Source organism: Solea solea, chromosome 17 (genome assembly GCF_958295425.1).
Source record: "Solea solea chromosome 17, fSolSol10.1, whole genome shotgun sequence".
Lineage (NCBI taxonomy): Eukaryota > Metazoa > Chordata > Actinopteri > Pleuronectiformes > Soleidae > Solea > Solea solea.
In genome coordinates, this window is record NC_081150.1 from 6159663 (window position 1) to 6182127 (window position 22465).

The 22465-nt window shown below is 40.0% G+C and overlaps 1 protein-coding gene across 2 annotated transcripts in view; it reads right to left on the reverse strand.

The window, feature by feature from the left end:
- phip (pleckstrin homology domain interacting protein) overlaps positions 1 to 22465 on the reverse strand; it is a 32272-nt gene that overhangs the window by 4638 nt on the left and 5169 nt on the right. Inside the window, exons 7-30 of one of the 2 annotated variants that reach the window (XM_058613355.1) lie at positions 22219 to 22379; positions 16711 to 16932; positions 14524 to 14624; positions 14021 to 14091; positions 13536 to 13636; positions 12992 to 13032; positions 12381 to 12479; positions 11429 to 11585; positions 10743 to 10877; positions 8782 to 8910; positions 8416 to 8641; positions 7509 to 7685; positions 6831 to 7014; positions 6589 to 6691; positions 6201 to 6338; positions 5305 to 5405; positions 4970 to 5177; positions 4467 to 4577; positions 4129 to 4236; positions 2995 to 3119; positions 2535 to 2617; positions 2302 to 2413; positions 963 to 1024; positions 686 to 841 (exon numbers count right to left, since the gene is read on the reverse strand). In XM_058613355.1, coding sequence (XP_058469338.1) covers positions 686 to 841; positions 963 to 1024; positions 2302 to 2413; positions 2535 to 2617; positions 2995 to 3119; positions 4129 to 4236; positions 4467 to 4577; positions 4970 to 5177; positions 5305 to 5405; positions 6201 to 6338; positions 6589 to 6691; positions 6831 to 7014; positions 7509 to 7685; positions 8416 to 8641; positions 8782 to 8910; positions 10743 to 10877; positions 11429 to 11585; positions 12381 to 12479; positions 12992 to 13032; positions 13536 to 13636; positions 14021 to 14091; positions 14524 to 14624; positions 16711 to 16932; positions 22219 to 22379 — 3111 coding nt within the window. Of the gene's footprint in view, positions 1 to 685; positions 842 to 962; positions 1025 to 2301; positions 2414 to 2534; positions 2618 to 2994; positions 3120 to 4128; positions 4237 to 4466; positions 4578 to 4969; positions 5178 to 5304; positions 5406 to 6200; positions 6339 to 6588; positions 6692 to 6830; positions 7015 to 7508; positions 7686 to 8415; positions 8642 to 8781; positions 8911 to 10742; positions 10878 to 11428; positions 11586 to 12380; positions 12480 to 12991; positions 13033 to 13535; positions 13637 to 14020; positions 14092 to 14523; positions 14625 to 16710; positions 16933 to 22218; positions 22380 to 22465 lie in introns of those variants that run through there. The other variant, XM_058613357.1, reaches the window with a different exon arrangement.

Here is a 22465-nt window from a genome sequence, read left to right on the forward strand (position 1 = left end):
AAACGGTCACGTTGTGAGTGTGTGTTTAGTCAACACATTTTCACGATCAGTTACATCAAGCTAAAATAAGGGAGGTGAAGGTAACAAAAATGGAAACATCTCTTAACCTCTCTTAACCTATGTATTGTGAGACATTGATAAAGCGATCTGAAATCACCTTAATCTAATTATTGATCCCCAAATCTCAGCATAAATCTCACAGCTAATGAGGAGATATCTAGATAACTGTCTGAACTGTGCAGGGTGTAAACCGGCTATCACACTATGTCAGCTGAGATTGGCACAGCACCCCCCGCGACCCCCATGTGGAGGATAAAGCGGTAGAAAATGGATGGATGGATGGATGTTGACACGCTATGTGTGCATGTTTTTCCACAAACTGTCTCTAGAGGGAGCCCTCTAACCAGTGTACTTCCACCATGATTGCAGTAATACAAAGTCTCTAATGTGACATTACATCACTTTCCAGGAATACAAGCAAGCACCTCAATATCTGACTCAACGTGTCAGCAGCTTATTCTTTTAAACATATGACACTTGGTCCTGCTGATGAGCTCAGAGCAGTGACTCACGCTGTGCAAAGTCATGCTTTACGCAGCCTCTGTAGCCTAATGTCACATCCCTGCTTACATGACATAAGCAGGCTGTTATTAATATTATTATAAAAGGTCTGACAACATCATACCGAGGGTGCAGAGCTGGTCGATGGCCTTGATGATGCGTTCACACTCCTCCGCACGTGTGCGGCAGCCCCATTCCCCGTCCAGAGGGACGTACAGCAGCTCCTTCTGCTCCTCTTCTACGAGTGGGACGCTCAAGCCCAGCTCGTCAGGGAACGTGGCTACAAAATGAGAATTTTCGGGGGCTTTAAAGCCACTTGAACTTAACTTTATTGAGAAAGAAACTGCGTGCATGTCTTAGTGTGTGTCCACAAGCGTGTGGGTGTGTATTAGATAACTCACCATCATCAGGAATAGGCTCCATATCCCACGGACTCATCTTCTCCGTGTCTCCATTGTCCCAGCTGGATTGGAAATAGTGTTGTGATGTGGATCATTGACATTCAACAAATTGCTAGTACTTTCTTTTTTACTTGACATAGGTGACAAGCAGTGTCGTGAGCAGTGACGCTGCTTTGCCACAACCTACATCTGAAGAAAACATTTTTAAAATGATCTGTAACCATAAATGTCTCAGCGTGGAGAGGGAAAAGAACGAAACACAATCAGAGAACATAAATATCAATCGTTTGAAATGTCACGGTTAGTGAAAGAAAAACAATGCAACATAAAGAGCAGCGTCAGCCGGAATCATTGTAAATATCAAATTCCCAATTCAAACTTTGCCAGGATATTTTCCACAGAGTTTGTGGATTTAATGAGTGTTACACGCAGCTATTTGTTTCCATCTGAGTGGGTTTCTCCATGCAGACAGACTTGTTTTTATTTGTAAACCATTTTAATCAAGCTGTTTCAGATGTCTTTTCCCATTTGTGTTGGTGTCTGCCAAGTCAAGAAATCATTAAATCCTAAAAGTAACTACATTTCTGCCGAAATTTCACTGGACTTAAAATCACAAGACCTTTTTGTGATGTTTTTCCCTTTTATTGGAGAAATGTATTGCTGCATGAGAGAGCATAAAACAAGATAAGGGATTGTCTTACCAATTTGTCTTTGGTCAAATTACACTTTATTGTCTCGTTTCAAGGGGCTGAATTTTACTTTAAGTGCTATTGATATGGTCCAAAATGATCTATATGGCATATAGAGATGAAATATAAGGTACATAACCCCTTAAGTGAAAGCTACTGCAGCCTCTTTGTCCGTGTGATGACAGATTATATGTATATGATATTTGGCTTTGATAGGAGCGGCAGTTTTATGGCACTTTTTCATTATACAGTTCTAACACTACTCTGCTCTACTCAGTTTGGTATCAGGTATAAACGCGGCTGTAAAGGTTATGATTGGGCTCACGATCGCCAGCGCTCGGCAGTGCTGTCGCTAAATACACCCGACTCCTCTGTTAAATATTGAGATTTTAGAAATGTCCGTGCCAAATGTTGGAGATTAACGCATGTTTGCAGGATCTTTGAGTCTTTTTAACTGATCTACAGTCCGGGATTACTCGGTTTGATTCTCGTGTCGAACGTTGCACTCCTCCTGTGACTCCTTCAGTCACATTTTTGAATCGGCTCAGGTCACTTGGAACGTCGTCAGAACAAATAAGCACCAGATTAAAAAGAAATTGTACAATGAAATGTATAACTACAGGTCAAGTGAATCCAGAATGTGTTCATACCAAACATTGTAGCACTGGAACAGACTGTCAGGATACTGCGTCTGGTACGGCTCCTGGCTCTCAATGGTCCCGAACCACCAGGCATCATCAATCACTGACCGAAACCTGTCACCTACACAGACATCACACAACTATTTAGACATTTGCAAAAAAAAATGAAGTAGAAAATGTGTATATTTTAGATTTGCTTAAAAATCCTATGCATGTTTTTAGTTATTCTAGCTTTGGCTGACCTATCCTCCACTGCCTGTCTCTGGCATTGTCAAACTGCTGCCGCAACACCAGGAAGTCAATTACATCAGCCATGTCGTGGTACCTACAAGAGAAGAATAGTGTTTACAAATTACTACAAGGAAGTGATGAAACATCTGAAAATATAACCGCAACAGTAACAATGTGAAATAAATCAGAGTTTGTAGGACAGTTCATTACTCTTAAACACTGTAAATCAGTGGATTAAATGGGTTTATGGAACTTGACTTGTGTCAAGATGAGAATTTATTGAAAAAATGTGCTGTATTTAAATGTAATGATTTACTTAATCTGCATATTGTTGGAGGAAAAGTGGAAATGAATGTAAGAAATGTAAAGTTTACATGAACATATGACACAGTGATACCACTTCCTGATAAATGGCTGTTTCACATGTGTAACAAGCACTCGCTATAAAAACAACAGTGGGTGGATGCTTACTTCATAGAGAAGGATCCTCCGGTCAGTTTGCCGGTGTCAGGGTCCAGGAAAGACAGCTTCAGGCAGCACAGCGTGGGCAAACCCACCTCGTACTTGATGCCAACTATCTTCATCAACTCCTGCTCCTGAACATTACAAGTAAAAGAACATATAACGCAAATTAACAAACACTGTCAGTGGAATTATTTATTCAATGCACTGTTTTTTTTCATTTGTTTGGACAAATATGACCCGTGTCATGTTTACAACCATATACTGTATATGTACTACATAAGCATGCTGATGTCTTTACACTGTGTGTGCTTGTATATAGAAAAAAAAAGCAGTAACCATGGTAACAGTTGCATGTCAAGGACAAGCTACTGAAACTAAGTGCAGCTTAGCACTGCTATACTAAGTTATTTCCAGCAGGGAAAACATGATACTGAAGTCATTCCTGGTTGTTAGAACTACAAACGGAGAGAGAGAGACTGCATGTGCATATTTGCTTGTATTTCTGCCTTTATTTGAGAGTTAAGGTTAACTTGTGGTGAGGGTTGAGGTAAGGAATTTAGTTGTGATTGTTATGGGTAAGATAATCAGCGAAAGAATTCCCTTTATCAATCGTTATTTTCTTATAAAAAAAACAAAAAAACAGGCACGTGTGACCTACTTTGTCAATAACAATGAAAAACCAATGAATGCTAACATTTATTGAGTTTCCATTTCAAGTGCTCTGCTCTGTTAGGCCGTAAGAACTTCAGCACCTTTGTCGAATAGATGTCACAGAAAATATAACACAAACACAAAGTCCCATGATTAGATTACAAAAACAGAATCCAACATGTCAATGTCTGCCATATTTATTGCTCAAAGACTTTGAGGTGCCATGAGCAGCTTTACCATTTGTAACAGTGAAGTTTACGTTTATGTTCTTAATGAAAGACATTATTATACGCTTTACTGTCCAAGAACTGTTCCTCTGTGTGAAGCTTGTATTGATTTTGCGACATGGCTCTACTGTGATCTTTATTATGGGCCTCTCCTCAGTGGTTGTGGGTAAAGAGACAATATAAATCTACAGATACATTGGTAGCAAGAGCAATGTCTCTCTTCAGAGAGTCCTAAATCCATCTTTGTCAGACTGTTCCTTACCCGTAGCTCCATCTTGTGCCAGGGCTGCTTCTTGGGATTGATGCTGTAAATCTTTTTCTGTTTGGCCATCTCCACATAGGCTTCATGTCCCTGTCTGAAGTAATACAACTGCACATACACACATACAGTACATGTGAGCTACAACGTTACTTACTGGAACATTACAACATTACTTGACTAGTAGGGTATTGTCACTTTCCTCCAACATTATCTCCTGTGGCAACATATTTGGATGTAAGCATCTAATCATGTTAATATATAAGCCTGGCTTTTTGATGTGTGCAAACATGTGGTGCACATGTGGTGGGAACACTGTAACAGAGACAGGCTGCATGTACCTCATCTCCCATCTGGGGTATGTAAGGACATCTGCGCGGGACTGTGTCTGTGATCCAAGCAGAAGGAAGCCACTCCTCCAGAGTTAGGCCTTGCTCCTGAAACTCTGTCCTCTGAAAGACATACAACACAATAGATGCTGTCACAGCTCAGGCAAGGATTTGCATTCATCTCAGAGTTACTTAACCACTTTTACAACAAATTAGCAAATCAAATTTAGTGCAAAATCGCACCATGTCAAGGCATTTTACCTTATATGACAGATAACTTACAATATAGAGAGAGAAGTTCACACAATGACCAAGCACTTGATGATGGAGAGGAAAAAAAACCCTTTGAAGGGGAAGAAATCTCTGGCAGAACCAGACTCAAATATGTGCAGATTTCTGCCTGGGCCAGGTGCATTCTAGGCCTAGATTCTTGTGATTAATCTTAGTTTGGTCCCTTACTTGTGCAAGTAGCTGATTGGTAATAATACCAAGGAAAATAAAGGTTTTAATCTAACCTTTCTTTTCTCCTTTGGCTGCTTCTTCTTTGGTGAGGTGCCATCTTTGTCTGGTTTGTCTTTCTTCTGTTCTTTCTTGCCTTCCCTCTTCTTCTCCCCATCCTCCTCAGAGCTGCTGCCCTTCTTTTTCACTTTAACACTCTTCTTGGGCGGTTCAAGGTTGATTCCTGCGTCTGCTGTCCAGTCAGAGTAGTCGCTGGAGTAGTCGCTGCACGGAGATCAAATGCATCCCTGTATCAGCTTGTGTTTACAATAATGATTTGCATACGGCCCGTGTATGTGTGTAGGAGATAGTTGATATGATTAATGTGTGTGATAAACTGCGTCTATCTCACCTTGAACTGCTGTGGTCATCTGGCCACGGCTCTTTTTCCTCCTCCTCCCCCTTCTCTTCCTCTGAGGAATGCCCGTTAATCTGACGCACCTCCACCTCTCCCTAGAAACAGACACACAGAGGCAATTAAACACAATGAATGCCACTAACAATTATTGTCATAAAGATTCATCTCTTGATTATTTTCTTGATTTGTCAGTTTGTTGTGGTCCATGATGACTCTCAGAAATGATAAGTTCAGAAATATCTTGTTTTGACCACAAACCAAAATTATTCAGGTCTAATGATTTCTTTGTTATATGAGGCAAAGAAACTAGGGCTGCAACTAACGATTATTTTCATAATTAATTAAACTGTTGATTATTTTCTCCATTAATCGAGGTGCCCGTTAGGTCCGTAAAATGTCTGACCAGTGTTTTTCAAAGTGTCTTCTTTCATCTACAAATCATTATTATTCAGTCTTAATGATTTTGTTGTTGTATGAAGCAAATAAACCAGAACAATTTGCAAAAAAATCAGTGAACTTGTTCGTATTATAAATAAAACATTCAAACCGATAAATTGATTATAAAATTAGATGATGATTAATTCAGTTATTGATTGATTGATTAATTGATATCAGCCCTAAAGGAAACCAGAACATTCAAATCTAAGAACAAAGATGAAACAAAGATTAACTGATTATCATAATAATAGTTGGTGATTAATTGTTGCAGCCCAAAATTAAACATCATATTATTATTGGAAAACAACTTTAGCAGAGCTCTTTGAAAATAATGAAATGCAGATCAAATTTTGAGGATAAATTACTAACTCATTTTAGCTAATACACTAGTTGGAATTGAATAAAGTATAAAACCAAATCTACAACACGGCAGTAGCTGTTGTGTTGTCTACCTCTGAAGTGCTGTCATCCTCGTCTGCAGCCTCAGCACTCTGGCGACTATTCTCCTCCATGGCAGCCCGAGTCTGATAACCATGGTTACCCAGGCTCCTCCTGCCCTCATCAGCTACACCCTCTGATGTGGGATGAACCTGCAACATGAAGAATAGAAAGAGAAAGACAGAAAACAAAGGTAAGATGGTAACATTGTGGCTGATGGAATATTCATGAAGTTGCTGATCATCCAGTACTGACGCTGTGAGGGAGAGTCGTGACTGAGCTTGACTTAACTGAAGTTCTGAGACATGAAAGCATCAATAAAATGTCTTAAGAAGAAAAATGAATACTATTTCTGAAGTGTTGTAAAAAAATAATGTCTGTTGAGTGTGTTCATTCACTTACCCTGCTCTCCTTGGGGAGAGAGTGGATGGTACGTCTCCTCCTTTCTGACTGATAAATATTGATTTCTTCCTCCCCTTTAGCCTCGCGCCAGTTCACCTGCCTCCTGCACGAAACAAACAAACACACAGGGTCATGATGTGCACCCAAAAGATACCACCTCCAAGGCAGAGAAATCATATAATATTTGACCTTCCAACCTCTCTCTGTTTGTTTGTATGTATGTGTGAGCACAAGTGTTTAACCTGACAGAGGCGTCCTCCAGCTCCGGGACCAGCACCCTGCGGCTCCAGGCCACCAGGTCGCCCTCTGTGGCCATCTGGCTGCGTGGAGCGTTGCTGTGCATCTGGCGGACTCCCTCGATCTGACCGCTACGGCGCAGGCCTACATTGGGTGGGGAGTGCACTTCTATTGGCGATCCCACCGATCCTAAGATTGAGACATCAAATTAAAGAGAAAAACACAAGTGCTTTGTGTCAAACTGTGAAAAGAGACGTGTCATTTTCTATCGTTTATTGTCTGTGAAATATCAGAAAACAAGTTACAATTATTTCAAAGCATCAAATTCTCACATTTGAGAAACTGGAACCAGGAAAGACATTTCAGGTTTTAACAAAATTCGAGTTACATTATCTATAACTTGTATTTTGTTTGAAATACTAACAATATTTAATTAATTATAAAAAAAAGGGAGTAGGAAACCACTTCTCATTTACGCATATACTAAATAGGTAGATGATATGTTTTGTTTTGTGTAATATTCACTATTCATTTTACAAATTAACCTGAACCAGAGTTTATCACAGTAAATGTGTGTCAAATAGCGATAATAGTTTGCAGCATATAAGTGACAGCATTTGAATATTTTTAACTCAATCAAGATAATAAATTGAAAACTATTAAGTCATGAGATTTGCTCCTACCTCTGCTGGCCCTGGTGTTTACATTAGCAGCCGCAGTAGTAGTGGAACCAGGAGCAGCAGCAGCAGGGCCATCATTTGACCCCAGTCTTTGGTCTTGTTCCTGCTGCAGCCTCTGAATGAAGGAGTCCAGAGGACTGGGACCGTCCACAGCCTGCTCACTCACCACTTGGTTCAGGCCTGATAGAAACATGAAAGAAGCAAAACAAAAAATCATCTTAAAAAGGTATATAGAGAACCTGGTGAAATGTAATTAGTTTGAATTCCAACAGGGATTACTGCCATAAAGATTGCTACTGCCAGATAAAATGTAAGCTCAGCCATCAAACGAATGACGATGATTTCATCTTTTTTGGTGTCGGCCAACAAAGAAAACATTATTTCTCAAGATTAGTACTGCACAATTCCACCAAAATGCTATTGTCACACATTTTATCCTAATTAAATAATGACAGTGTCTTTTCAGTTTGTTTATTGCACCTGGTCATAGAGCAATTAGACTAAACTTTACTGATCCTTCACTGGGGAAATTCACTTCTCACAGCAGCAAAACAGACAGAGGTAGACAAGACAAGATACTTATATATATTATATATATATTAATATATTTTATATATATTAGATATACTGACTAGAATAAGCAATCGAAAAGATAAAAAAAATAACAAATACAAGTAAATAGAATTGATTAGGTTTAGATTATTTTCCAACTAATTAACTAAATGCCACTTTTTTTCTTTTACATTTAAGATTGTGAGCTGCCTTATTAATTCTGTTTTAATTACTGACGCTAGTGCACTTAAGATGCCTTTCACTAAGGAAAGATAACACAGTCGTCAAAAAATGAGGTACAAGAGCAATGTGATCAGCTTGACAACAGAGTCTTTGATCAGCTGATCAGCCTCAATACCTGAGGAAGTGACGCCCATCTGTGGAATCAGCTGCTCGTCCCGGCAGCCCTCTCTGCCAGGTACCAGCCGCTGGTACCTGGGAGGGTGGGGGTTACCGTCCACGTCCACCAGGAAGGGAGGGGGCATTAGGTGTGGCGCCTGCTGGGTCTGCTCATCCAGCACATAATTGTTGGCGTCCCGGATCAGCGGCCGATAGTCTGTGTGGAAGAACATCTGGTCCGCTATCTGAAACAAGAGGCGGAGAGGAGCAAGTTCATTTCACAGCACATTAAAGACGCCTGATCATTCGTCCCTGCTGATGTCATCAGTTGCTCACATCAACATTATACGTCAAGTTGTACAAGTATGTGATCCTGTCACTTCACCTTGTCGTACTTGCTGCTGGAGCCAAAGCCAAAGATGAGCAGGTGTCCGTGGGAGTCGGTGGCTGCGAAATGCTGCCCATCTGGACTGCATTTGCAGTCAAACAACGCTCCGTGTCCTTGACCCTCAATCTATCCACAGAGACACGGAGGAAGGGAGATCATAGCATTACACTACCTGGTGGAATTGCATGCAACTGTAGCACTTTGAATGACATGGATACAGTCAATTCCACATGGCTGGTACACAAGTGTGCAAACGCTATTTAATGAGCCACATGAGGCACATGGAGGTTGTTCAAGATGATGCATTTATGTTTATGGAAAAATGTAATTGACCAACTGTATTTAATATTTCCATCAACAAAACAGAACATCTGTGGAGGTAGCTTTCCTGCCTGTTGCTTTTTGTGTTTTGTGTTTCCTTGACTTTTTCAATAATCAAATAAAATACGTGATAAAAACATGTTTTGAATTTTTCAATGTTCATTAATTAAAGGTACTGAACCCTACTCTGCTTGAGCCTAGAGGACGTCTTGTATACAAGGTGTGAGTGAGTGGATTTGAAGTGCAATTCAAGTTGAAATGGGCACAATATGCTTCAATAAAAGGAATAGTTTTTATTTTTTTTTATTTCTTGGTGAGCGTTAGAAAGGTACAGTAGACTGATACAACTCTTACAACTCTACACTGTATGTCTGTCTCACTATATATGATCACAGGCAGCTGCTCGTGAGCTAAGTCTCACTCAGACAGAAGACAAGGGAAGCAGCAAGTCTGGATTTGTCTAGAAGAAAAAACCTGTCCATCAACACCTCTAATGCTCAAACAGTTTTGTACAAAATGCCACTAGTAAAAATTCACAATTTTTACAGCTGCACAGTTCAAGTACGTGCAGGTATAACTGTTTCCACCCGTTTCCTTTCTTCAATTTAACGGCAAAACTCTTTATTCTCATCTGTCAACAAGAAAGTAATAGGTTTATTTCCAAGATGCTGCACTATCCCTTTAAGTTTCATACTGAGAGTTGTGCCTTTTTTTACACAATTTGGGTAAAGACTAAGGCCGTTTGCTGTCTGTGATCTACACCAAGTTTCAGGCAACTGACCAGCTCACTGAGTGACTCACTGCGATGAATGCTGTCCTTGGTTACCATAGAGACACAAGCAGGAAATACAACAGTGTCTTTAATGATTATCACGCTGGGTGAATATGTACAGCAGCATATGCAGCACAAGTGTGGACGACATGCCTATGGACACACTTAATAATATACACAATAATACAATACGTGGAGGGGATAAAGTGAGGCAGCAAAGGGAGAAAGTGAAAGCACCGGGGGAGGTGGGGGGGGGCTGTGGGTGAGAGGGGAAGAATGCGAGACAAAGAGTGACACTGGGAAAGGAAAGCGAAGGAATGTGTGGTGGGAACGAAGCAAATAAAAAAAAAACACTGTATCCCTGTAGTCCACATCACACAACGCTAACTAATTCACTGACTTCACATCCAAACATGACAACACATGTCAAAGAGAGGAAAAATATACTCGTACATGGACTTGAACACATGACAGAACACTCACTAATGTCTCGTCTTCAGTGGGAAAAATTCCATTTGGAATCCATTTGCCGAGGTTAAGACTCACAGTTATTTATCTGTTCAAGCTCAGATTGGAGCACTGACCAGCAAAGTGATTTTGTTATTTGGTATGAAACAAGTGAAAAAGTAGTCATTAATACATGATTACCACCCTCCACGCTGCTTTCAACTCACACCAAAAAAAACTGAAAAGAAAACAAATTAAAAGCAGTGGAAAGTAGTCAATAATTTTCTTTTGGAGGTTTAATATGATTTTTTTTTTAAATTATATTTGCAGTCATTGTGGTGTAAAAATAGTTTTCCAGCTTCAGCATGACTGTTTGCAAAAAAACAGCTCAGAAATCCAGTGACAGTGAGAATCTTACCATGTTGAAATAGGAGCGGATCTTGACCCCTCTGGCCAGGTCCCAGACAATACAGTTCCCATCATGCCCCGCTGAGAAGAGGATTCTCGGATCAAAGGGGTGTGGCTCCAAAACAAACACCTCATCCTCGTGACCCTGTCATTAAACGACACAAACGTCGAGAATAAGTCACTCATGAGAAATAAATGAAGACATCGGGAAAAATCAATGGCCGTTTGTAACTGTGAATTAAACTGATTTCAGCTCATTAGCATTCAAGCAACTATTACGCAGACGGAGCTGCCTCTGCCTGTTTATTTACGTGAACTTTAAACATTTCACAGTCAGCGGTTTAACGCAAGCAACATAATCAATTAACAATTATCTTTTTTAACAACCTTTTTTTGTTTTTCTTCAGGGATAATGTGGTAAGGTTTTGCATCCAACACTTCTACATCCATGAATGCAACACCGTAGAGTTTCCAGCAGAAAATGTAATGTTAGGGGTGCATTTTATGTATCAAGGTAAGACAGCCACTGAAAAATCCATAGCTTTTTTAGTAAGCAAGCAAGCACGCAAGGTTGAGATGTTTGGTCACGTGTAGAGGAGGGATACGCTGCGGCGACCCCTAAAGAGACACCTTTAACTCTTTTAAAATTTTCTTTCCACTTGTGTGTCTGTGTTAATGTGTTTTTCCACTTCATACCATCAGCACATGGACGAGGTTTCCGGTCGTGGAGTTCCACACCTTCAGCGTCAGGTTGTTGGCTGCCGTGATCACCGTGCCGTCGTGGCGATCCCACGCTACCATGGTAACCTTCAGCTTGGTCACCTTGTCTTCCAGTGGCGGAGGGTTGTACTTCCTGGAGGGAAGATGTTGATGTCATGTTTACACATTTATTTATTTTAATATTTAAATACATGCACAGTATATACACGGAGAAATGCGGCATAGATGTTTTCTCATCTTTTCCAGACATTTCCAGGTCAGACGGTGCATAAATATTCTTGCGCTTATGCACTGGAGATAAAATACTTTCACATACTTTTATGTTTTACACTATCTATTAAATTATCTAGGAGTTTGAGTGCAAGCGAAGCACAGATTAAATAACTGTGTTGTGGGCATTTATTGCCATTCTTGCATATTCCTTGAGTTCATTGTGTTCAGGCAATATAGATTTGAAATGGCAGTCAGTGTCATCTCCATTCATCAGTTGTCTGTGATTCCCACAGTAAATCGATATTCTGTCTGCAAGCAATCAGGTAATCAATCACTGTTAAATTCAACCATCATGCCACAGGTGTGAAAGTCTAGTTTAAGTTGATCATTTATTGTAAGTACACTATAAATCCCCTTGTGTAGCTGTGAATAAATAAATGCTGATGGTGTTACAGAGGGATTTTAATCACTTCAAACTCCATTTAAATGAATGTTGGTGTTTGGGGGCGGGGTTTGTTGCTTCAGACCAGTGCACAGGTTTCAGCAGGGATCCCTCATATACTCATATAAAGCAGGTCTGGGACGGTTTGATTGATTTGTATGAAATAAATCTTGACATTATAACCCACAGGACCTTCCAAGCCCAAGGCTCTGAGCTCTGAACACAGCAGTGCTGGTGGAGAAAGCACACTTTGACAGCTGTGCACACACTTACCCGGGTAATTTGGTCTGCATGTCCAGCAGAATGCTTCTCCAGCCCTGAGGCTGCAGCTGCCAGATTCGTGCTGTACCATCCCTGCTGCCGCTCACAAACCTACAGCACACGGACACATAATAATGCAGCGGCTAAACTGTAAAGATGGCACATGGTTCTATTTCAGCGTTCTGCTGTACAATGGCTGCTTTCATCTACACACATCAGTATAAACTAATAGTGTGTATCTTCCGCTCCACCCCTCCCGTTTGCATTGACAGTCTACCGCGCGCACTGCTGCGATTACAGCAGCCCAGGAGAATTAAAGCTGAGCTTGTTTTTCTGCACATTCAACACAGGCACACATAAATTTACACTCAGTGAGTTCATGAGATACACAAGCATGTGTGTGTGTGTGTGTCTGTGCGTGTAAGAGAGAGGGGGGGAGGGGGGGAGAAAACGCGTATCAGGGCATGTATCAGAAAGTAACAGTGGGGTTTTTGCTGACACTAACAAGTCACATTACAACACCCTGCGGTTCCATAAGCACAAACAGTGATGCACACACAAAAATTAAATGCACCTAACTACAGTATGTGGCTCACACAAACACACAAACTGTGCAAGCTCACCTGTCACTGCAGTGTGAAAATTGGATGCTGTCAACTTTGTCCTAGGTGAGAAAAAACAACAGGAAAAAAGTCATAAAAGCACATCTTACAAAACTCTTTTATCGTGAATAACAATTAAAGGTCTCTAATTTTAGCAAGACCTTTGCAGAGCTTTTACACCACCTCGCTGTCTTCCTCGGTTAGATGGGAGTTTGCTAATTTGTCATGGATAATGGTGAAAACTATTCTTACTTGACAACAATAAAACAAATCCCAACCTTCCAGCGGCGGCGGAAGACCATGAGATGCACTTAAAAGCTTTGAATAAAAAGCAAGAGTAAGTGGGCATTTGTTTTGTTTGTGTTGTTTGTCTTTAAGAACAAACTTGCACCGTTTAAATGTATAATGTGTTTGCACAAACCGCTTTTAGCATTTTTGTACATCAGTTTTGAAGCAGGGCATGTACAAGACAAACAGATACACCAAAACCTAAAAAAATAGATCCATACATTTTAATAATAGTCATAACAAATAAAAACAACAATAATTGTCTTAGTTGACTCACTGTATGGGACTCAAGTTCAGAGATCTTCTCTGGTTGGCCTGAACCAAAGTAGTAGACCCTGATAATATGGTCTGTGCTTCCTGTGGCAAGAAACATCCCACCTGAAAACACACAGCGAATTAAAAGGATTTCTATTATGATACGGGACACATGCATTCATTTACAGTTAATTAAAATTTAACATTATTCATTATTCATTCCTCACGCCACAGTAGCGTAACAAAATCCACATATTCCAGTATTTAAATGACTGATTTTCCATTAATAATAAAACACATAGAGCAAATCTTAACTTCAATGATCAATAACAGGAATTCATCATTTTTTGAGTCCATTTTCTCAGTAGCAGTGGACGACCTGAGTGTGGCCGTGGCTACTCTGCACACTCGTCAGATAATCTGGGCTAATTGGGCTAACTTTTGTTTTAGCTCTGTTTCCACGTCTGGTGGTGAGGAACATGTGTGATAAAGGTTTGTGGTGTTAACCTGCGCTGAAGGAGGAGCAGATCATCTGGACGCCAGGCCTGGAACGCTCTGTGAATTTACTGGGCCTCTGACTGAAAAATGCACGTAAGAACAGTAAAGTACATATTAAATACGGTGAACAACCATTCTCGTCTGAATATACTGATACTGTGGATGCTTTAAAGAGAGTGGGTTTGACAGGCAGGTGTGCCGATTTAACATCATCTTTACACAGTGTATTATGTAAATAAATATATACAGTACAAGTTATGCTTAAGCATCAATGCACTATAAACATAACGATGAAAGTGACAGTAGTCGTGAAGAAGAGTGTCAGTGAATTGTAAGTGAAGTGTAGATCAAAACAGGCCAATAATATACTGCATAATATATTTCTCTGTATTAAAAATACATTTTCACTGACTAACAAACACATCTTTTGCTCGACAAAAATATGTCAGTTCAGAAGATGTGAACAGCAGTCGTGCAGCTGAGACACTGGGAGCTACGTTCGTGTTTCTCACCCAAACTTGAGCGTGCGTGCATCCCACTGCCAGAAGCAGATGGTTCCGTCAGCTCCGGTGGACGACAGGTAGCGCTTTGAACCACAACAGAGAGGAGAGAACTGCAAACACAACCAGGGAGAGGTTACAACAAATCAATGTCAACACTCAAATCATATTCCAAAAAAAAACATGTGAGACCTAAAGACAGACAGACAGAGAGCGAGAGCACAGAGAGGGCACCATAACCCTTTAACACCTAAGCCTCAAAATGTCTGTCTTTTACTTTCTTGCTTATTTTAACCATATAAAGGACCAGAAAATGTTTTTTCCAGAATAACTTTCAATATTTGGCAGTTATTAACAATTAACTGCATGTTAAAATAGTGTAATAACAATTTAAAATGAAGAAAAACAAAAAGGTTTATTTAGAAATAACACTGTAGCTGCACATGAACACCAGATTTTGCGTGTTAAATTTGAACAGTACAAAACATAATTTAAGATAACATGTAACTATGTACAAGTGTTCGTCCCACTCTCTTCTCTCTGGTGATAAAGATGCTGATTCTCCGGCTTCTTGCAACAGCACGAGAGAAATTACCATAATAACCATGTGTTGGCTTTGACATGCAACTTCTCAGCTTTCACAAACCGTTGGAATTTATCCAATAGCACAAACTGACGCATAATTACGGTAATGCAAAGTGTCGTCTTTGTGTTCAAGGGTTAAACTCTGTTGGTGATATAACGTATATACAGTATAAAGACCATAACGATCAATAAATTATTCATACAGAACAGTACTGTCTTGTAAAGGCCAACATAGATTTCTCTAACCCTGTTGTTCAAAATCTAACTTACTACTGTTGATTAAATGGCTTGAAACAGCACCCAACTAATACACTATTTTCTCTCGTTTAAATAACATCTGCTAAAAAATTCAGTGACAACATATTTCATATTTACTTTGCCTTTCCAATGGGGATTTTAACAATAAAACCACATTAAGTGCCTCACTATTGAGGAAAGAGGCGCTCTTTTAACTGATTGTAAAAATGAGTCTGCTCACAGAAACAATACGGAACTGTTAATCCGTCAATCGACCACATGTTGGAGGATAAATGGAGAGTTTAAGTGGCTCTCCATTAAATTAGCAACATAAGCTTAAAATTGCATCACGATACATTCATCCATCCGCCTATCTTCTACCGCATTATCCTGCACATGAGGGTCGTGGGAGTAATAACATGCATGATGACGTTCAAAATAAAAGCATTTGATTTGATATGTGGAGCTCACAGGCTTAACCGGCATTGTGTGACCTCATTTGACAACGGTTTAAATGTAATGGCTATTTGTTTAAATTTTAAAGTGATGCACTACAAAAAACATCTACACATGGACAACTGTAATTAAAACACATTAAACAAGTTTATATACAGTACATAATGTGATGTCTAACCCCAGCTGTGATTGGCACAGCACCCCCTGTGTGACCCTCATGTGGAGGATAAAGCAGTAGAAGACAGATGGATGGATACCGGAAAGCAGAGAAATAGACTTCTCCAATCACAGACAAGATTCACCAGCACGTCACACGTTTGTGACGTCAGGTTATTCTTAAACGACTGAATAACTGCCAGATATCTAAAGTGAAAGTTATCTTGGAAAAAGGAGCAGAAAAGGAGGCAGAAGCACTCACTCATTGAACATTTTTTTGACCATACCACAGCCATAAAATCAATATAAATCCAGGCAGCCCCATTATCTTGATCCTCATAAGTGGGTTAACGTAATATGTTATATGTAATAAATATAAATTAATGTAATTTAATTAAGCATTTATTGCAGTTACTTTCACTACATCGGTCTCTGCTTCACTCCAAGTGTGACGTAGCGCTCACATGAGATAGAGCAGACTGATGAAGGGAAGGGGAGCAGGAGACTGCAGTGACATAAGTGACATAAAGAACTGCCAGCCTAGGTGAATGAAGGGGAAACACTGCGTCATCACGCATCTCAATTATATCCTCCGAATGATACAAATATAGATACAAGTGTCTGAAGGGGTGAAGTTTTGATAGACCAAGAAACAAACGTTGGGGTAAGGATTAAAAAGGATTAAAACGGTGGGGTAAGGATTTGTTTTTGGTCAAAACAAATCAAGACACACATGTAAATCCACATTCCCTAAAATCTTCCTACCTGTAGTGAGGTGATGGAGGCTGCGTGTCCCTCCAGTACAGCCAGAGGTGCACACGTCTGTAAGCACCACACTCTGATGGTTTTGTCACAAGAACCAGCAGCAATCATGGTGTTCTCATAGCTGACGGCCATGTCTGAGATCTCGGCAGCGTGGCCGCGCAGCGTGGCCAGCAGGCGTCCATCGTCTGTTCCCCAGATTTTCACAAGACAGTCGTCTGAGCCCTTTTGAAAGACAGACAACACAACAGTCCCCATGGCTATCACATGTGAATCAGGACTAGTATTTTGGAGAAGTGGCCTGAAGCACACGTCCAGTAAAACAGATGAAATAATTAAGACTTTTCTGTCCGAGCATGCAGCTGCTCAGGGCTACAAATCTGCAAACGTGGAAGACAAACAGCCTTCTAATACATGATCGTACATATAATTAGATGTGATCAATCTATAGTGTGACAAGAAAACAAAGTGGACTACTGAATGTACCAGATTATCAATCTATCTGGTTTGTGAGATTATTATCAGTAAAGATAAATCTTCATCTGTCTTGTAAACACTTTCCATATATTAGCCTGGGCGACATAAAGCATTTTCACTCACTACTTCTGTGTCTTAAACTAAGATTAGCTCACTTTAACTTACTTAAATTACAAGTGCATTTGTGTATATACTGTATGTTTGTTCTTCTTTTCCTCAGACCAAATGACAACATATTTGTACATTATTTAAAACACTGTACGCGTCTGAATTATTGAGGGAAATCAGATTCTTGAGACTGTGTTAATGTTTCATCGGGCTCCAACCTTCATTTGGCTTTTCACAATGACAGGGCTACAGTGTGCAGGTAAGTATACTGTACACAGTAGAAACAAGTCCACTGTATCACCACCCAGGACTGATATTTTTCACACTCCTGTGAGACAGGCTGGTCCGTACTAAGAGGAAACCCAGCTCCCACTGAAATAAAGTAGAGCTACACAGAGGTAGATAAGAGCAATCTCAAAGTGTAGAGAAAAAAATAAGGTGTATCAGCCGAGGCTTCAGTGAGACTTCATGGGATGTCTCATTTTGACAAAAGCTACTCTGGGTTTAAAAAAAAGGGGGAGGACATTTTCAGAGGGAGAATCCTGTTTGTAAAATACTTTATTTAGCCTTAAAGGCAAGGCATGAAAATAATAGAGAACAGAGTTCAAGAAAAGAAGGACCACAAATCAATAAGGTTGGGGAAAAGAGTCATAAAACGATATATTCATTGTGGGGGGTTTTGTGCCCCAGAATCGTGATACGTTCATGTTTCATTAAAGGAAACTCAGCTGAAAATGTCTGCTGTCATCCACCTGATCAGAGGTTAAACATTTTCCATTTGTGCTTTGACTAATAAACCAATCAATATATCTAACACCTGGGTTAATTATATAATTGTGTTCATATAATTACACCTAACCAGCATCACAAGTGGTGGTGACACAGTGTGACATATTCACAGCATACTACATCCTTCCAAACTCCTCTGAACCCCCACAATAATACCATATTTAAACAAAATACCAGCACAAGTCCTGCAAGTATGGTTACAAATAAAGGTAATCAATGAACTAAAATGCCCTCTGTGAATGTCAAACTACTAGATTAATAGTTACATGATACAGTTGCAACTAATAATTATTTACATTATGTATAAATAATGTACTATCATTTTTTTATTGCCATCAAGTTAGTAAGTAATTACAGTTCAAAAGTTCACCTTCTTCCCCAGTGGGAGACATCAGACACATACTTTGATCTGCATCGAGGGACAGTGTGTTCCAAGACGAGACAATCCCATGTTCAATTTAGAATATCCAAAGTCACTCGTAAACCACAGTAAACCTAGAATCAAGACTAGAATATACACTAAAAGACTAGAATAGTGACTAAATATTGCATTTAGTGGGGGCAGCCCATGGCCAAGTGGAAAGGGAACTTGGCTTGTAACCGGAGGGTTGCCGGTCACCAGGTCAAAGGGCTCCCCAGGCGCTGCTGAGTGGCTGCCCACTGCTCCTTCTAGGAAGCTTCTTAGGAGAGGATTTAGTTGAATGCAGAGAAAGAATTACCCCTAGGGGATTAATAAAGTGTATATACAGTATATATAATTTCAAGAGTCTAGTTTTTGCAATTTATTAGGGACAGAAATACATAGGGGCCCTCAGACAAACAATTCTATATTTGAAAAGAGTAAATGTTATCATTTATTTTACTTTCTTCTACTTATTTAGTAGTTTTGAAAATTGACATTAACAAAATTAAAATTGAATAGTGACACATAATAAATGGTGGGACAAATAAAACACAAATAAAAAAAAGCTCACAATAAAAAGAAAAAAATTGTAAATCTATACTGTATTCACTTATCTGTATATGAATGTACTGTCTATATATATATTAGAAATGAAAGCTTGATTAGGCACACATAACAAAGATAAGGGAGGAGAGACCTAAAGCTCTGATCAACATGAATTGAGCTTTTAATTAAAATCTATGTCTGACAAATAAGTCAGGCTCCCACATCAGATTATAAAGTTGTTTCTTGTTTGAACCCATACACCAAAACATTGTAAAAGAAAGGCCAGGCAATTAGATTGAAGAGAAACATGAGCTGAAAACACCAACTCCCCCACCCGCTTTGAATAAATCTTAATCACTTTCTCCATCACCACCAGTCGAGCAGAGTGTGACTCCAGACACAGTTTTTTCCCGTGGACTGACTGAACTACAAGTGGTCCCATGGCAATGTAAACACCCCCCAAGGTGACATGACGAACAGAAAATGGACGAGATCAAATGAGGGCCGGGATTAAAAAGGTGCTGGACATGAAACATATGCAGCACAACCTTGGTATAGATGTCAAGTTACAGTATATTACGGCCAGTTGAGTTAGCTACAGTTACTGAGACAAACAATCCATAGCAGCTAGTATAATTTGTCCTTGTGGCCATGATAATGAGCCCCGAGCCTCTTCCAAAGCTATATTACTCAAATCAATATGGCCGTTTGCCAATGAACTGTTTAGCCAAACCTTTATGCACACGCCCATTGATCACACGCGACTTCAGTGAATGTTTAGGCTAAACTATTTAATCAATTATCCATGCTGCCACTGCAGCAAAGCCAGGGAAATAAAACACAAACACACACACACACACACACACACACACACACAACTGATCTAAAAATAAGAAAATATTTAAATAAAAATGATATTGCAATGAAAGGAGACAGCAAGAAAAAAAAAGGGAGAGGGGAAAAAAAGGGAGATGGAGAAAGTGAGGGAGACTAAGAACGAATTTTAATTCTGGCACTTAGCCAATGCCTCAGAGGAAACATTTTCTCCTGTTATGATGAGAAATAGCAAGGAGAAGAGAGGGGGGGGGGTGAAAGGAACAAAGGAGAGGCAGTGTAGGATAAGGGACGAGGGGAGAGGAAAAAAAGAAAGAGAGATAACGTGAAGAGAGAGACAGAGAGTCAATCGAAAAGCCCTCCCCCTCCTCCCCCCGCTCCCTCTCAGCAGACAGCCATTTTTAGAGATTTAAGAAGTGAAAGCTGAAAATGGTGTATAGCAGCAGGCAGAAAGCAAAACGAGGGACGGCAACATTAAATCAATATTATCTCCGTGTTGATTTAATATTCAACGCATAGCTCGCACTGTATCACCAACACGTCTGCACTAAAGCTAACACACTATGTACAGGCAGCGACATCCACCTTTTCATGAACATGCCTTCTTTCCCTTTTTTTAAAACATGATCGCTGTCAAAAAGTTGTGTGGATTTTTCCTTTTTCTTTTCTTTTTTTTCTTTTGCTGCAAGGTGAATTCAGTTACAGCTGTGAGTCACTGAGTGAAAGATTCTCCACCCCAGTGAGGTAAACATTAATTACATCCCGCCACAACTGTTACTGTTAGATAGCACAAACAGATACTGGGTCATCCTAGTAAGCCAAAGACACCCTGTAACAATCAAACATGACCACAACCGACAAGGAGTGAACCCTCAACAAACAGCATGCCGCTGGTGAAACTTTTGAAAAGACTTGGAGCACACACTTACTGACTGGTTTCAACAGACTTTTTTGTGGCGACAGCGCCTGACGACGGATCACAGGCGACATTGATTTGACAAACCAACTGAACGCATCAAAACTCCAACCGTGTCTATAGGAGCAACAGTTTAAAGCATAAACAAACATCGCCATCATTGTTTTGATCCCCGCTTCTGACACTATTTCCTGTTTCCCCTACTCTTTCATTGGCTGCTGGCAGCACGTGTTTGCAGTTGGGTCAGTAATCAGCACACACTACCCGATTGCGTCCAGAGTCGGCTCAAAAAATTCAAACATGTTCGATTGACTGTGACTGAGGTCGTGTCTGTTACCCTCACACACTTGCTGATTCAAGTCTTTCCCGCTCACACACTGACAGATTTCTGTGCCAACCAGCCATGCCAACTGTCCCCAACTAGTGCTGACTGGTGCAGACTCTGCCCAACTGCGAATAATGGGAAAATAAGGCAAAAAATCTTGTAGTGTGTCCCCAGCTTTATGCTACACACAAACGGAGGCATCACACTAAAGCTGGACAATTATTAGTTTTCAAACACAATTCCCAAATCACCAAATCAAATCACAAATTCTGCTATTTAATAATACAATGAATTCATCTGTTGTTTGCTGATGATGATGATGATAACTTCACTGATGATGAACTTTGTTAAGCGTAATGCTTCCATGTGGAAACGAACCTCAGCAATGTTGGTTTAAGTTATGGTTATAGTAATATGTGGTTATGTGAGTTTGCTTATTGTGTTGTTGTTTTTAACCCTTATTATTATTCTCTAGCTTATTAAAAATACTGTTTTATCTGTTTTACAGTAGCATGTACAAATGCTGTTGTATAGAAATAAAGGAATAGGTAGTATTAACATAGCACTTTTCTAGTCTTGATGACCACTCAAAGCTGCTTTACACTACAGTTTCGCCATTCACCCATTCTCTCACACTTTCACATAGCGCATCTATGTGCAGCACATTTTCTATCACTCATTCACACGCTGCCGGCACAGCTGTCAGGAGCAACGTGGGGGTTATGTGTCTTGCCCAAGGACACATCGGCATGTAGACTAGCGTTACCTCAGTTCTGTCCCAGTATATTTAATTATTTTTAATTTAATTAGATGGAATTTGTGTTCATATAACAATTTCATTTGAATAATAATATGAAATTGTGTTCATATTTTACCCATAGTCTTAAAAACTTAGATAATATGTGTCGTCAGTGTTTTTCTTTTTTCAATGCTGCTCCATCATGTTTTATATCTATTACACAGAGGAATTTGAACCGAAACTTGACTTAAAACCACATTGATCGTAGTTACAATATCTGTCAGAAACATAGCAATGACATATCTTCCCCCCCAAATCATTCAGCACCTACATCACACCACCACCACAAGCAAAAAAAAAACACGCTGCCTTACCGTGAAGATGCGTCGTCCCGTCCTGTCAAAGGTGACGCAGTAAACGGACGACAGATGTCCCAGGATCCTCTTATGCATCTTCATGTGCTGGTACACAGCGGTGGGCACCAGCTGCCGCAGGCGGTAGGAGCCGATCAGTCGACGGCCGGAGCTCGTCTCCACTGTACGTCAAGAAAATATTCACACATCAGGAAGGGCAAAATGATGCCTGGAGTCAGGTGATGCGATGCATAGATATGACATATTG